Source organism: Macrotis lagotis, chromosome X (genome assembly GCF_037893015.1).
Source record: "Macrotis lagotis isolate mMagLag1 chromosome X, bilby.v1.9.chrom.fasta, whole genome shotgun sequence".
Classification (NCBI taxonomy): Eukaryota; Metazoa; Chordata; class Mammalia; order Peramelemorphia; family Peramelidae; genus Macrotis; species Macrotis lagotis.
Window position 1 is genome coordinate 142649248 of NC_133666.1, and position 16986 is coordinate 142666233.

The following is a 16986-nucleotide window of genomic DNA, read 5'->3' on the forward strand; positions in this document are numbered from 1 at the left end:
GAGATCATATTTCTTTTAGGGATTATGGTGACAGGAAGATTTACATTCATTAGCTAATGTAATTCTCTCAGGAATTGTTAGTACAAGTATTTATTATCCCCATTTCACAGATGGGGGAAGGAAGGTAGAGAGCTGAACTTGCCCAAGATCATAGAACTAGGAACTGGTAGTAGAGCCAGGATTCAGATCTAGATCCGATGTGTTCTTGCCACTACCCCAGAGCTGCCTCTGGAATACAGGTCAAGGACCCAGGCTCCCCTTCAGATGCTGCTAGTAATTAGTTAAGAGTTCAAATGTTCACTCGAGGACTAGAAGGCAAATAAAAAATTCATCAAGAGTTGGGAAATGGAATCCCTTCCCAATGGAAGCAAATGGCCTTGGCTTCTGAGAAGGAGCCAGCTATGAGGGTTTTTGTCTCCAGAATGTATTGCTCTACAGATGGATTGTTGCCTTTGCAACTGAGACCGCCTAGGTACTTCACAGGTGAATGGAGCAGCTTGCCACTTAAAGGGAGAGCTCCTAAATCATAAAACAACTACACACACAGACTCAAAATCACAAATCATTCCTTCTGGAAGTGAAGGCTATGACAGTCCATTTCTTTTGCCTGCTTAGTAGGGCCAAGTGCCAGAGTCATTTGGGGACATCTTGTCCTGTCTGTTTCTGGGAAGACCAGCATCACCAGGGCCTGAGTGAAGGAGCAAGGCCTGTTTGCTCTGAACCCTTGATTCTGGATCAGGCCCTGCAGGGCTCTGATACTGGACAGAAAGGATACCCAAAAGTCAAAAGCATGGTGTCTATCCTCAAGGATCTTAGTAGCGGACTAGTAGAGGATAGAGAGTTACCTAAAGGGAACAGGTGCTTTATGAGAAACTGGAAATACTAATATAGCTTTTCCTTTCAAATAGCAAATAGGAGGTATGCATGTGTCAAAATTACTTGGGAGTAATTGGCTTCAGAATCAAGAAGAATACAGTCTTACCTTGCATTTCTGCTAACTGTGTGACCAGGGGCTAGTCACTTAACTTCTCAACACCTTGGGAAACTCTTAAGATTAAAAATCAGAGGGGTGGCTAGGTGGCTCAGTGGATAAAGCACCAGCCCTGGAGTCAGGAGTACGGGGGTTCAAATCTGGTCTCAGACATTTAATAATTACCTAGCTGTGTGGCCTTGGGCAAGCCACTTAACCCCATTTGCCTTGCAAAAACATAAAAAATTTTTTTAAAAGATTAAAAATCAGAGTAGGCATTAAACGATCTCACTGTCAGTCAGCCAGTCAATTAGCAAGTTTTGATTAACTTTTTACTCCTTGCTAGATGTGCTAAGTGTCGAGGAAACAAAGAAAGAGTAAAACATGGTATCTGCCCTAAAAAAAAATTCATGTTCTAGTAGGGGACAGAAAAAGTTTCCTCAAGGGAAGTTCCCTCCACCCATAAAATCACAGGTCTACTTAAATACATAAATATTTGTGTATATATATATATATAATATGTAGTAAACATATGCATATATTATACAAATATGTAGATGTAGATGTCTGTATACATCAGCTTTTTTTGTGTTGACAAAGAATTAGAAACAGAAAACATAGTTGCTTAAGTTATATGAATGTGATGTAATAGTATTTTGCTGTAGGAAATGATGCAGGTGGCACAGCTAGGTGGAACAGTGGCCCTAGAGTCAGGATGACCTGAGTTCAAATGTGATCTCAAACACATAAAGCTTACCTAGCTGTGTGACCTTAGTCAAGTCACTTAACCCCATTGCTTTGCAAAAACAAAAAATAAAATAAAATAAAATAAAAAAGAAATGATGCAGGAGATGGTTTCAGAAAAACCTGGAAAGACTTATGTGAGCAGATGTGAAGTGAGCAGAACTAGGAGAACATTGTACACAATAACAGCAATATTGCAACAATAATTGACTAAGAAAGGCTTTATTTAGTAACTCTGATTAACAGAAATATCTACCAATTCTCCAAAGAACTAATGTTGAAAAATGCAATCCACTTCCAGATAGAGAACTGATGGACTCAGAATAAAGATTGAAGAATAATTTTATTCCCTTTCTTTCTTTCCTATATTTCTTCCCTCCTTCTCTTCCTTCTTCCTTTCTTCCTTCCTTCCTTTTTCTTTCTTTTTTCTTTCTTCCTTTCTATCTTCCTTTCTCTTTTTTCTTTCTTTTCTTTCTTTTCTTTCTTTCTTTCTTTCTTTCTTTCTTTCTTTCTTTCTTTCTTTCTTTCTTTCTTTCTTCCTTACTTCCTTTCTCTTCTCTTCTCTTCTCTTCTCTTCTCTTCTCTTCTCTTCTCTTCTCTTCTCTTCTCTTCTCTTCTCTTCTCTTCTCTTCTCTTCTCTCTCTCTCTCTCTCTCTCTCTCTCTCTCTCTCTCTCTCTCTCTCTCTCTCTCTCTCTTTCTTCTTTTTCTTTCCGCCCCTGCTCCAGCAAATTAATGCAGAAATTTATTTTGCATGACTTCATATTTGTAATGAATAGGGTTTGTTATTGCCTTCTCAATGTGTGGTGAAAAGAGTAAAGGGAAGAGGAGAATATGGAACTGAAAATAGTGATTTATTCTTCATTCTCAAAGACCTTGACTTCAGAGAAGTGATGCCATAACTTACACATGACTTGAATTTGAGTGGGGAGGGGTGAGGCTGTGTTAAGTTACCAGCCTCACTTTCTCTTCTAGAATCATCTGGGTACAGAGGTCAGATATGAATCAGGATGACTAGAGATAGTGCTAAATAAAAGGCACTCAGGGTTGAATGACTTGCCCAAGGACACACAGCTAGTAAGTGTCTGAGGTTGGATTTAAACTCCTGATTTCAGGACCAGCATTCTGCCCACTACACCATCTAGCTACCCTGATCAAAAATAAAATTGAATTAAATGAAAAAAATTTAAATGAAAAAATAACTTATTTATAACAATTATTTAGTATGAAAATAGGCTTACTCTGTCCTAGCTTTCTCTAAAATAATTTCTCCTTCCCTTTTTCTGGGAGGATTCCACACTTTCAGGTTTCCCTCCACCTAGTTCCTGACAGATATCAATAGGTTTCATCAAGATTTTTCAAGCTCTAAAGTGATTTATAATCAAATGTTGTTGTTCAGTCATTTTCAGTCATTCTGATTCTTTGTGATCCCTTTTGGGATTTTCTTTGCAAAGGTATTGTAATGATTTACCACTTCCTTCTCCAGTTCTTATTCTTCATCTTATGCAGATGAAGAAACTGAGGCAAATAAGTTTTAAGTGAGTTGCCCAAGATCACACAGCTAATAAATATCTGAGGCATATTTGAACTCAGGTCTTCCTAACTCCAGGTCTAGCATGCTGTCTACCTAGTTGTCTATTGTAGTCAAATGTAGAATGATCGATCAAATGTAGAAGTGGTTATATACTTGTGCTGGACATAGTAACTTACAGAATACTAATTTTTCTTTTTCAGCTGGAAGTAAGAAGCAAAAAAGAGGGTCATCTTTTATGACTGTCTCCAACTTCTACAGGGTAAGACCCCCAATTCCTCTGTCCCAACCCTAGTGCATCACCTCTTTATACTTCTGAATATCCCCGACTAACTTCTCTGAAGTGGCTGTTTTGCCACACAGCAAATGTGCCAGCAGTCTGAGGGATGAATAATTTCATTTGGTTAGTCTGCTATTCAGTCTGTCAGAAGAGGTGTGCTAAGTGGAACAAAAATTTTGAGTCAGAAAACTTGGGTTCATGCTGCCTGTACATGTGACCTTGGGCAAGTTACTTAACTTCACTGGGGTTAAGCTCCCTCATGGGCAAAAGGATGAGCCCTAATACCACTTCAATTTTTTTTTGATTCAGACTGTGAATCCACTGGTATAGAGAACTCCTGCCAATGTAGATCAGCAACTGTTCTATGAATTCTAATCTGAGTGCTTAGGGGGTACTGGAAAAGTAAATGACTTCTATAAGGTCATGCAGTCAGTATGGTTCAGAGGGATGATGTACCCAGGCTTCCTGATTGTAAGGCTGGCTCTCTATCCTCTGAAACATGCAGCCTCTCATTTCAGTTCTAAATGCTATAATTCTATTTTTAAATATTAGTTTTATCAGCTTTTTATTATATTCATTTTGAAATATATCTCTCACCTTGAAAGCCATCCCTTGTAACAAATATTGACAAAGAGGAAAGTCCATTCAGCTAAACCATCTAATGCATCAACCTTGTCTGACTGTATATGCAATATTCCACCCTGATAATTTCCTCCTCTTCCCTTACCTTACAATTAAGGGAGGAAAATGCATTTTCTCCAATGTCAAGCTTGGTCATTATAATTATGCTGCATTGTTTCATTTTATTGTTTGTTTCATTTAAATTGTTGTTATCATTGTATATAGACAGTAAGGTGGTGAGGTGGATAAAATGCTGGGCTTGGAGTGGGAAAGACTCATATTTGCGAGTTTAAATCCAGTCTCAGACCCTTACTAGCTGTGTGACCTTGGGCAATCACTTAACCCTGTTTGCCTCAGTTTTCTTTTCCTTAAGATGAGCTGGAGAAGGTAATGCCAAATTTCTCTAGTATCGTTGCCAAAAAAAAAAAACAAAACCCAAATGGGATCACAATTCTTCTTAACTTATTTTGCATCATTCATATAAATCTTCTTATATTTGTTTCAAAATTTGTTTAACCATTCACAAATTGATACAGAAAGTGTATTACAACCTCTTTTTCTGACTTTGAACTCCTTGTGATAATAAGTTCCCTAAACCAACTGGATCAAAGGGAATGGATGTTTTAGTCATTTTTAGCAGAATTCCAAATTGCTTTATAGATTTGTTGGATCAATTAATAGCTCCATTATCAGTAAATAATATGATTATTTTTCCGTAGTCCCTTCAACATTGACTATTTTGATTTTTTGTCATCTTTGTCAACTGTCTAGGTATGAAATGGAACTAGTGAATGCTGTAAGTGGGCTTATTGACAGGGAGAAGAGTTCAAATTCAGATTCAGTGGCTCCTCTCCAGAGCAATGTCTAATCTCTTCACATATTTCTCTACCACCATAGAGTCATGTGGACCAAAAGTGCAAATGGGTTTTACCTCCTTTCTAAGAACAGCTTTTGGAGACTTATGGAAATATAGTTAGAACTTTTGTTCCTATCACCTCCACCGTGAGGCAGACATTATCACTGATTTTTCTAGGCAGGAACATTGAAGTCCAGTATACCTTATATATACCAGGAACTTAAGAAAGGTGTTTTTGTTTTGTTTTATTTATTTAAGGCAATGGGGTTAAGTGATTTGCCCAGGGTCACAGAGCTAGAGCATTATTAAGTGTCTGGGGTGGGATTTGAACTCAGGTCCTCCTGACTCCAAGGCCAGTATATACTATACACTATGCCATCTAGCTGCCCCCCCCCTTTTTAAGTAGATAACTATTAAATGGGGGAAGAAGCAGCTAGGTAGTACAGTGGATGTAGTGCTGGCCTAGAGTCAAGAAGACCTAAATTCAATGTGGCTTCAGACATTAGCTGTGTCACACAGTTACTTAGCCCTTTTTGCCTCTATTTACTCATTTATAAATTGAACTGGAAAAGGAAAGGGCAAAATCACTCCAGTAAATTTCCTAAGAAAACCTCAAAAAGGACTACAAAGAGTCAAACACTACTGAAAACAACCAAACAACACTAAATGGGAATAGTTAAATGAATTGTGAGATTTGAATACAATGGAATATTGCGCTGTAAGAAATGATGAATTTAAAGAATATCAAGAATTATCAGAAGACTTACATTGAACTAACACAAAGTGAAGCTAGCAGAATCAGGAAATCAATATATACAATAGTAACAACAGTGTAAATGGAATGAATAGAAATATCCATTAAAAATTAAACTTAGGAGGGGCAGCTAGGTAGCACAGTGGAGAGTGCTCTGGTCCTAGAGTCAGGAGGATCTGAGTTCAAATCAGACCTCAGAAACTTAATAATTGCCTAGCTGTGTGGTCTTGGGCAAGCCACTTAACCCCATTTGCCTTGCAAAAATCTAAAAAAAATAAACTTAACATTATATAATTATAATGACCAAAACTGGTATCAAAGAGAGAATATTCTGCCTCTTTTGCAGAGGACCAGGATTATGGATAAGAAATTGATTAGTTTTACTGAACTTTTTTCTTTCTTTTTTATTTTTTGTCATATGGGATAGCTTTTGGGGTTGGGGAGAATAGAGGGATATATTATAGTTTGAAAGTGATGTAAAAACAAAAGAGAATAATAAAAAAACTTTAAAGAGGCAAAAATAACATTTTAAAAATTGTTTTTGAATTAGAACAACGAAAGGCTAAGGCAAAGTCACCATAAAACTATCTGGACTATAAGGGCAAATTAATTTTCCTCCTTATAAGGATGACTTTTGAAGACCTAAAAGACTTTTGTCAATGTAAAACAATGCTTTGCTTTTTATAAAGTACTTTTCTTCTCTGTAACACGGTTAAGTAAGTAGTTCAATGAGGATCATATTTGAGGAGTCATTTAATACAATATTCTCATTTTCCAGAAGAAAGAATTGCACCCCAATCATGGGGTTCATGATTGATTTCAAATCACTCAGGACTCCAAGTGCTCTATCTTAACTACTGACAAACTTAGTCATATCATTCAAAATTTCTCTGTTTTCTCAGTTTTCGAATTGATGGTGAGACATGGGAGACACTGGCACAGGATCACCTAGCATGCTATGCCTACATCAAAGAAAGCACTGTGCTCTATGAGCAAGACAGAATTGCAGTAGCTTTATAGGATGTGAAATGCACAAATTTAGAGACATTTCTATTCTAACTGTTCATGCGGACTATTTGTGCCCAACCTGTGGTAAAACCTTCTGAGCTTCTATTGATTTGACCAGCCACAATCAGACACTTTGTACCTTTACCCCAATATAGTGATGTGATTTTAATCTTCCTCAAGAGCAGAGGACAACAAAGAATTCCTGAAGCAATAATGTAGTATGGTAGCTAGTTCACTGGCCCCCTCCAGTCTCGAAGACCTGAGTTCAAATCCTCTTTGAGAGCACTTATTACTTGACTGAACTTATCACTTGACCTCAGTTTTCTCCTCTGTAAAATGGAAATAATAACAGCACTAGCTCAGGTTCAATGTGGGAATCAGTAAGGTAATGTAGATAAACTTCTTTTCAAGGCTTTTAAACTCTACAAAAGCTTGCTATTATTATTCAGTTCAGATTACTATGTGTCAGGCACTTTTTAAAAAATATTTTTATTTATTTGTTTTTCCAACAACATGCAACAATAGTTTTCACCAATCATTTTTTTTGCAAGGTTTTGAGTTTTACATTTTTCTCCCTCCCTCTCTTTTCTCCCCCTCCCTCTGACAGAAAGCAATCTAATATAGGCACTATATTTGCAATTATGCTAAACATAGATTCATATTAATCTTGTTGTAAAAGAAGAATCAAATCTAAACAGAATAAAAATGCATTAGAGAAAAATGACATAATACATAAGACAACTTTTACAAATTGAAGATAGTATGCTTTAGTCTGCATTTAAACTCCACAGTTCCCTCACTGGATATGAATGGTATTTTCCATCACAAATCTTTTGGAATTGCCTTTGATTATTTTACTGCTGAAATGAACAAGTCACCCAATGCTATTGTTAGTGTATATATGTTCTTCTGCTTGTATTCCTCAGCATCAGTTCATTTAAGGCCTTCCAGGCTTTTCTGAAATCCTGTCCCTCATGATTTCATGAATGTGTGTTCCATCACATTCATATACCACAACTTTCCCAAATGATGGGCATCCCCCCAATTTCCAATTCTTTGCCACTATGAATATTTTTGTATGTGAGTTTTTTTTACCTTTTTTATGATCTCTTTGAGATACAAACCTAGTAGTGGTAGTGCTGGTATGCAAAGGGTATGTATAGTTATTGCCCTTTGTATATAATTTCAAATTACTTTCCAGAAAGATGGGATCATTTCACAACTACACCATCAATGCATTAGTGTCCTAGTTTCCCTCCAACATTGATCATTTTTGATCATATTGGGCAGAAACTTTTTAGAAATATGCTTTTATTCGATCCTTCCAACAATCCTGAGACGTAGATGATATTATTATTACTCCTTTTTTTATAGAAGAGGAAACTAAGGCAAACAGAAGGGAGGTGACTTGTCTAGGATCACACAGTTAATAAATATCTGAGGCTGATTTTAAATTAGAAAGATGAGTCTTCCTGACTCTAACCCCAAAACTCTATTCATTTATCACCTAACTCTCCTCCTTGATTGATTGGATCAAGTTTAGGGTCAGAAAGAAGAACAGCTTCAGAGCAGCATGGTGATGTGGTGGATAAGAACAACAGACCCAAGTCAGGAGAATCTGAGTTGAAAGTCTGCCTCAGGCATTTGGCATTTACTGGCTGTGAGATCCTACTTAATTAACCCCATTGCCTTGCCAAAAAAGAAGGGGGAAAAAAAAGAAGAAAAAGTGGAAGAGGAACAGATTCATATCTATTCCTTTACCAACAAGTGTGGAATTCCATTAAAATAAGTTTGATGCTCTCCCTATCTACCTATTAGCAGGGTATAATGAAAAGACTGCTGAATGTTGAGTCAGAAGACCTGGGTTCAAATCTATATCCAATATTTACTAGCTATGTGACCCTTAACAATTTCCCCATATATAAAAACAAAGATTCTACTCATGAAGGCAAAGATTTCAAGTTCCAATCCTGTGTGATTGGGACAATCATGAAAACTTCTTGGAACTCATTTCTTTCTGGAAAATGAGAGGTTTGTCCAAAATGGCACCCCCCCCCGCCCCCACCGAAAGCCCCTTCCAGTTCTAAATTTATGTTCTTCACAGATCTATGGACTTCAAAGAATCATTGGAGAGGAAAAGTAATTTATTTTTTCTAAATGTTTAATTTTTATTTTTCATTCTTAATTCATTTCCTTCCTCCACCATTAACCACCCATTGAGAAAGCAAGAAATATGATATTCATTAGTAAAGCGTTTTATAAATAGCAAAACATTTCTTTACATGGATAAAAGAGAGCTGTTATTATTTCCTTCCTGACTTCATTTCTCCTCCACCCCCAGGAGCAGTTGAACAAACTGATGACCACACTGCACAGCACTGCCCCCCATTTTGTCCGATGTATTGTCCCTAATGAGTTCAAACAGTCAGGTAAGTGCCTGGAGGGGAACTTGTTTCCAAAATCAATGGTTTGCCCAATATAGTCTATTTTCAATTAGCCTAGCAAGTGAAGGAAGCACTGAGGATGCCAAACAATGAATAATCTAAAATTAATTCTGTATCTGGCTTTGTAATGCTGTGAGACACCTACTTAGTCAGAGACCACACAGACAAGCACATACACACAGTCAGACATTCACAATTTGCCTTCGGGTTCAGTCCTGTTGAGAGTGACTTGGAATCCAGCTGGGCAGTGAGGGTAGAGAGACCCCGCCCCTTTCCATCTTCTAAAGGTGTCACACATCATTGAAAATGGAAAGACTGTGCCAATTTTCAAGCTGGGTCTCACTGGGTGGGGAAGTGTCCATCTATCTCATTGTCTCATACCTTTGGCTTTGTTTTGGCAGGAGTGGTAGATGCTCACTTGATCATGCACCAGCTGGCTTGTAATGGTGTACTGGAAGGCATCCGTATTTGCAGAAAGGGTTTCCCAAACAGATTACAGTATCCTGAATTCAAACAGAGGTGAGCATCATCTTTCCGATTCCAGCAGTAATCATTTGTATTCCTCCACCAGCATCTTATAGGTTAATACTTGATTGAAATATTTTTTGGAAATATTTTCTTTCATTTCCTTTTCTCCCTCCCTCCTTCAATCTCAGAAAGGATAGTTGCTATTGTGGTCATCTACTCTCACTTGCAGAAATTCCCACTTGAAAGGCATGGTTCTCTCAATTAACCTTAAAGGCAACCTGTTCCATTGAGGGAAGAATGAGAAAGCTTTCTAAAGATGGAAAATCTCGGTTTTGAATCCTGCAGTGACTCCTGTTTGAATAAAATGCAGCTCTCACTCTATTATCTTCCTCTCTATCTAGATACCAAGTCTTGAACCCCAATGTGATCCCTCAGGGATTTGTGGACAATAAGAAAGCCTCAGAACTGCTGCTTGGCTCTATTGACATAGATGTAAATGAATATAAAATTGGACACACCAAGGTTGGTTTTTCTGGATGCTCTACTCCTTTCATTTAATTGATGGGCAGTAATGCTGTATGTGATAAAATGGCAGGCATACTGAATTTGAAGTCTAGAGGACTGGGTTCAAATTTCACCCGTGATACTTAGGGCAATGTGACAGAGGCTCTATGGACCTCAGTTTCCTCATCAGTAAAATGTGAAACACAAGTAGGTATATAGTCAGAACCACACAAACACATTCTCCCAGTCAAACATTTACTGTAAGTTTTCATGTCTATCATCAAAGCCCTCAGAGCTCAGCCTTGTTGAGAGTGTCTTGGAATCCAGTTGGGAAATGAAGATAGGAGACCTCCCCTCCCCCAGGGATGAAGGAATCACACTGAATGATTTCAGAGGTCATTTCCATTATAAACCTTAGTTGTCACTATTTTAATATTTGAAAATAAATGAATGAACGAATGAAAATAATTTATCAAGGACTTATGATATGCCAAGGATACAAATAAAAAATTAGTTAGTCCTTACTCTCCAGGGACTCAGATGATACCTATAAGAGAGTTTAGCTACAAGGTAGATAGAAAGGTCCAAAGTCTTAAAAGTTGCAATAAAAGGATGGAGGGCCTAGCCCAGTTGTTGCCTTACAAGAAAAAGTTCCTTCTATTCATGAAGGAAACAGAAGTTGACCTAGGGCAATGACATTACCATGTGTGGGAGAGAGGTCCATGGGGTCATTGAGCCCATCATTCCAAACCACCCACAGCCCAAAGCCCCCGAGCACCCTGCCAACATCCTTGGTTCATTTTTGACTCAAAGGGAAGGTTACCACCTGACCCTGACTCATGAGTCCCTGGGGTTATTCTTGGATTCTGTGCCAGCTCCTGGATCAGGTTTCTTCAATAGTCTGGATAGGGTACATGGGATGAGTATTCCCTTAAAGAAACCTTGGCTTGGTGGAGCTGTACATTTTACCTTTTCTTCACAATCAATATCTAATTCTCAGAGTGAGGTTTGAAGGAATGAGGCTAGATTTGTGAGTCAATTTTTTACAAAATCTCAAAGTTAAAAGAGAACTCAGAAGGTATCTAGTCCAACTCGTGTTCTGATGAGAATCCCCTATACATTGTCCCCCATAAGTGACCATAGGGACATGGATTTGTCAGCCTCCATATATATGATTTATATACATGTAAATGTATATAATGTATGTAACTAGGCACAAGTACATAAGTACAAGTTGCATGTCTAGATGGATATATGTACATTGCATGTGTGTATATCATCAGTATATAGGTATAACTATGTATGTGTGCATACATGCACATGCATGTAGTGTCTGTGCATATGTATGTGCATAAATATGTTTTTTCCAGAGATGAGACCATCACTTGTAATATGTTAATAAAACTGCCCTCACTTGATACAAATACACTGCACCTGATTTCTTATAATCAAAGTGTTTGGCATATAGTAACCCTGAATTCAAATGAAGTCAGAAACAGAAGTTGAGAGCCTACAAGAATTAATCTTCCAATTCTTAAGAACCAGAGATATATAATACCAAGGGAAAACTAAGAACTATGTAAATCAATCTATCTAATTTATCTAATCTATCTATAGCAGCTAAGTGGGTGCAGGGAATAGAGGGCAGAGCTTGGAATCAGGAACACTTAACTTTCTGAGTTCCAATACTTTCTAGCTGTATGACCCTAGGCAAATCACTTAACCCTGTCTGCCTCAGTTTCCTTAGCTATAAAAAATGAGCTAGAGAAGGAAATGGCAAACCACTCCAGTATCCTTGCCAACAAAGCATATATAGAGTCACAAAGTCAGACATGACTAAAAAAATGACTGATCAATCCAAAACACAATAAAAAAAAATTTTATTTTAAAAAATCAAGTACATGGATTCCAGGGTAAGAACCCATATAAATGTAAGATTATAAATTATAGAGTGGATGACTACCTACCTTGGTAGAAGGGATTTTCTTACTTGCAAATTTCCTAACCCAGGGAAATCAGTAGTCCAGTCCCTGCTCCCTTTTATTTGACTACTCAGAGAGACATCATTTGTAATAGAGATTGAAAAGGAAAAAAAGGGGGGGAGCAGTTTTGCAAAACTAACCAATATGTCACTAATGCCTGACAGTATTCGAAATGAAGATTTGACAAATGCTTTACATGTCCCCATCTCATTCATGCCCTAGAGCAACCCTGAGAAGTAGGTCCTACAGGTATCATTAATAGTCCCACATTTTACAGATACTCTCATTAAACTCAGGTCAGGACAAATTGTTACCAAATCAGGGTTTTTAACATCTTCAGGATCCGTTAGGGAAGAAGGGGTCCCTAAGGAACCTGGGGAAAGCCTTAAGCTCTCTCTCTCTCTGTGGAGCTTAAGGTATCTGTCTCTAGTCAGTCAAAATGAAAGGAATAGTTAGACATGGTAGAAATTGCAGTCCTCGGGTTTATAGTTAGGCTTCTTAAAAAGGTGAACACTCAGTCAGCTCCCTTATTCCCAAGGATTATTCTGTAATCACCCAGGCTGTCTGTCTTATTTTTCCAAGTGTGAATTCTAGTAAAGGTTTTGAGCAAGGGTATTGGGGTGGATGTCCAAGAGGAGATTTTACCTCCCCAGGGACTGGGCTCATCGTCTACCTATTTTCTCTCTTTCAAACAAACAGACATTTATTTTGCTTTGTATTCCTTGTATATGTGTTGTGTTGAAAAGAAAGGAAGGGAAGGGAAGGGAAGAGAAGAGGGAAGAGGAGAGGAGGGAAAGATGTTTCTCAAACATTTCTCTACTTTGGGCATTTTTACTGGTTGTCTTCTCATTCCTCGAATGCTCTTCTCTTCATCTCTACCTTCTGACTTCCCTTGGTTTCTCTCAAATTCCAACTTAAACCCCTCCTTCTACAGAAAACTTTTAATCTTTTAGATTTCCCTTCATACTAGTCCTTTCCCTCCTTTGATGATTTCAAACTTATCCTATATAGAGCTTGTTTGTACATATAAATGTAAAACTGTGAATTTCCACTTCAGACTTTTAAAAAAGCTATGTAATAAATGCCAAACATTGTTTTCAAAGCTACCCAACTCTTCTATGTTTCTTTCCTAAGTTGTTTATATGTTGTCTACTCTGATGGACTGAGAAAACAGGGACTGTCTTGTACTTTTTTTTGTATCCCCAAGCATTTAACACAATACCTGATACATAATAGATACTTACTAAGTAATTTTTGAATTGCTGACAGCCTACTCTGCTTAACATTGAAAACTCTTCCAAGTAGCTGCCTTCAAACTTGGGTTATATTTCTAGAAGCTGAGGTTTCTAAAGTACTCTCTTGATTTTCTAGGTATTCTTCCGGGCTGGAATCTTGGCCAAACTGGAAGACATGCGAGATGAACGTCTGGCCAAAATCATGACCATGCTTCAGTGCCGTCTCCGGGGTTTCCTGATGAGGGTTGAATTCAAAAAGATGCTGGAAAGAAGGTATCATTTATTTTTTCAACAAAACAAAAGTTGGCAAAAGGAACCACTCATGTCCTATCAGACATAACTAGGCATTCACTCCTAAGTTCTTCTATCTTCATTTGCTAGAAGACACAGTATAATATATTACACTTCAATCTCTTTCCCAGTCCAAAATACCAGATGATACACTCTTAGGGGTAGCTCAGCATTGCAGGAATAATAATAACAATGACCAACATTTATAGAGTGCTTAATGATTTGTAAAGTACTGGGAATATGTTATCTCATTTGATCCTCACAACTCTCCCATGAAGAAGATACTATGATTATCCCCATTTTACAGATGGAGAAACAACCAAAGAGTGATTAAATAATTTGCCCAGGGTCACCCAGATAAGAAACTGTCTGAGGAAAGATTTAAACTTAGCACTATCCTAATTCTAAGTCTGGTACTCTAACCACTGAGCAACTCTAGTTAGAGGAACTGATAGCTTTACTCATTCTTGTCAATCATCTCCTCAGCACGGAATCAGAAGATAGATAGTCCAGTCTTAAGTGGGGAAACCAAGACTGGGTTCTGGAGGGGAGATAGAGAGAAAAACGTCAACATAGAAGAGACATTGAGAGAAAGTTTGGAAGATAAAAAAATAAATGTCAGAGTAGTTGAAGTAGGATCTGAAGTGAGAGTTGAGAGTTCACTTCCCTGGTTTTCCTTTATATCTGGAATTCCAACCATTAGATTTAGTTCTTGATGATCTTTTGTAGACATAGTGATCCTGAGTTCAAGTATTTATTTATATTACAGAAGAGGAGGAACTCTATTAGCCAGGCAGTCTCTTACTTGGGACTTAACTTTGCCTTTGTTTACTTCATTTTTATCAATTTTTTAATTCATTTATAACTTAAATATCAAAAGAGAGAAAAAAGACATTTCTATGTACACAGCAGAACATAGAGGATTCATTATGAAACCATGAATTTCCATTTCAGACTGTTTACTTTTTTAAACTATGAAATAAATACTGCACATTATTTTTAAAGCTACTCAGCTTTTCTTAGCTTTCTTCTAAGTTTTCCTTTGTTCTCTGCTATACACTTTAAATTTTCTCACCCTGCCTCTCTATAATGCTCTAGAGAATGTTACAGATACAATTCTATACACACATATATATATATATGAACTTGCACATATGTACATAGATGTAAAACTATACTGTACATATTTCTAATTTTGAGTTCTTTTTCTGAAAGTGGATAAATACTTCATAAGTCTAACCAAGTCTCTCCTTGTTTTTCAAAAATCAACCAACTCATTTTTTATAGCACAGTACATATACTAGCACAATCATATACTAACAATCCATTTAGCCATTCCCCCAAATGAAGGGCATCTATCATTTTTCAGAGTTGTATAAATTTGTATTTCTCTCATCAATAATTATTTAGTGCATTTTTTAATATGACTATATATTGAATTTTGATTTCTTCATCAAAAAACTGCGTATTCATATCCTTTGACCATTTATCAACAGAGGAGTTTGCCTTTGTTTATTGAGGTAGCCAAGAAATACCGCTGCTAGGTGATGAAGTAGTTAGAGCATTGATTTTGAAGTCAGGAAAACATGAGTTCAAATTTTTCCTTAGGCACTTGCTGAGTGATCAAAGGCAAATTAAATCTAATTTCCTTTCATTTTACGGATTAAGTGTGTGTGTCTGTGTGTGTGTGTGTGTGTGTGTGTGTGTATAAAGTTCTTTGAAAACCTTAAAGTGCTATATAATTTTTTATTTTATTATTTATTATTTATTTTTATTTATTTTGTTGATATTAATTACTATCCCACTGTCATCCAGCAGAGATTAATAGGACAAATGATATTTGATAGGACATGGAGAGGAGGGAAGGGGAGAATATTTAGAGAAAAGCCTGTGGTATGGGATGCTAGTACCCCAGTAAGGTGCCCTCTGAGAAGCCAAACATCAAGTCACTAACACTTCAGGGTAGACACAGAGGAATATTACAGGTGGGGGGGGCTGCCAAAGACAAACTTTTCTAACATTCTAATATTGCCAAGGGCCAACTCTGTATGGCAGCCTTTGCGTCTCTTTCCTTCATCTGATACTCTACTTCTTTCAATAGTTGCATAATCATGGTATTTTCCCTCCCTCCCTGTCCTGCCATCATGATCCAGGTTCCAACAACAGTATTTTTTTTTTTGGGTTACCATGACACCACTATTATATTCATTATCCTAACTTTCTTATTTTTCTAAGGACCAGTAAGTGAAGTAATAGATGAATTCTCTAGAGTCAGTTCCCCGCCTTTCCCAAACCTCCAACAGATGTCTAGGAATGGACTTAACATTTCATCATCTGTCCCCTTATCTTGCTGATGACTGCATTTTTCTGATTGCTATCCTGATTCCCTTCCTGTCTCGCCAGACTCATTGCTCAGTCCCTAGACAGAACCAGGAGAGATGATACATCTCTAGAATGTATTTTCATGTCTGGACAGTGCCTACCACCTACTCCCTTCTTTCTCCATTCCCCTTCCCTCAGGTACTGATACCATCCTCCCACCCCCAACTCAGTAATCACTTGGGTTTCGTTGCAGAATTGGCTTGAAAGTCATCCAGCGAAATGTTCGCAAGTTCCTGCAGCTTCGATTCTGGGGCTGGTGGAAACTATACAATAAGGTGAGGGGAGAAGCATGTGCCAAAGTCAAGCTCAATTTCCCACAAGTGCACAAGGGGACTTCATCATGGGAAGGGTCTCAGTGACCTTTGTGTGGGGAATGGGGGGGGATGGACTGGATTACTTCTAAGAATTCTCAACCTTTTTGAGGTCAATCTGGTGAAGCCTATGAACATCTTCTCAATGTATAAAATAATAAGTAGGATTGAAAAGGAAACTGATTATATTGAAATATAGTTTTCAAAATGGTTTTGGAAAAAAATTCAACCAATTGGAGCCCAGGTTAAAAACCTGTGTTCTAAGGGGTCTTCCAGCTCTAACATTCTGTGATCCTGTGATTAAAACATGAGTATTCATTTCCCCTTATCTTGGAATAGGAAGGGTCTGGCTTTTCTATCTAGCCCCTAGAAAATAGGGGCACTTTAAAAATAAGGAAAAATCTTTCCCCTGGGGATGGAGGGGAGGAAGAAGCAACCAGAGAGGTCTCTCAGAGGCAAAAAAAGGATATAGTAAATGTTTCAAGACCTCCAACTCTCAAAAAACCTATCTATAAAGAAGGGTGTTTTTGATATGAAAGGTTTTTTTGGTTGTTTTATCATTGTCATTGTTGTTCAGACCTGTGATTTCTTTATTGGCATGAGGATT

At 37.5% G+C, this 16986-nt stretch overlaps 1 protein-coding gene across 1 annotated transcript in view; it reads left to right on the forward strand.

Annotated features, from left to right (window-relative positions):
• Window positions 1–16986, forward strand: part of MYH16 (myosin heavy chain 16) — an 82827-nt gene that overhangs the window by 30352 nt on the left and 35489 nt on the right. Inside the window, exons 15-20 of the mRNA XM_074201541.1 lie at window positions 3447–3505; window positions 9104–9191; window positions 9608–9725; window positions 10076–10196; window positions 13532–13668; window positions 16262–16343. Coding sequence (XP_074057642.1) covers window positions 3447–3505; window positions 9104–9191; window positions 9608–9725; window positions 10076–10196; window positions 13532–13668; window positions 16262–16343 — 605 coding nt within the window. The remainder of the gene's footprint in view (window positions 1–3446; window positions 3506–9103; window positions 9192–9607; window positions 9726–10075; window positions 10197–13531; window positions 13669–16261; window positions 16344–16986) is intronic.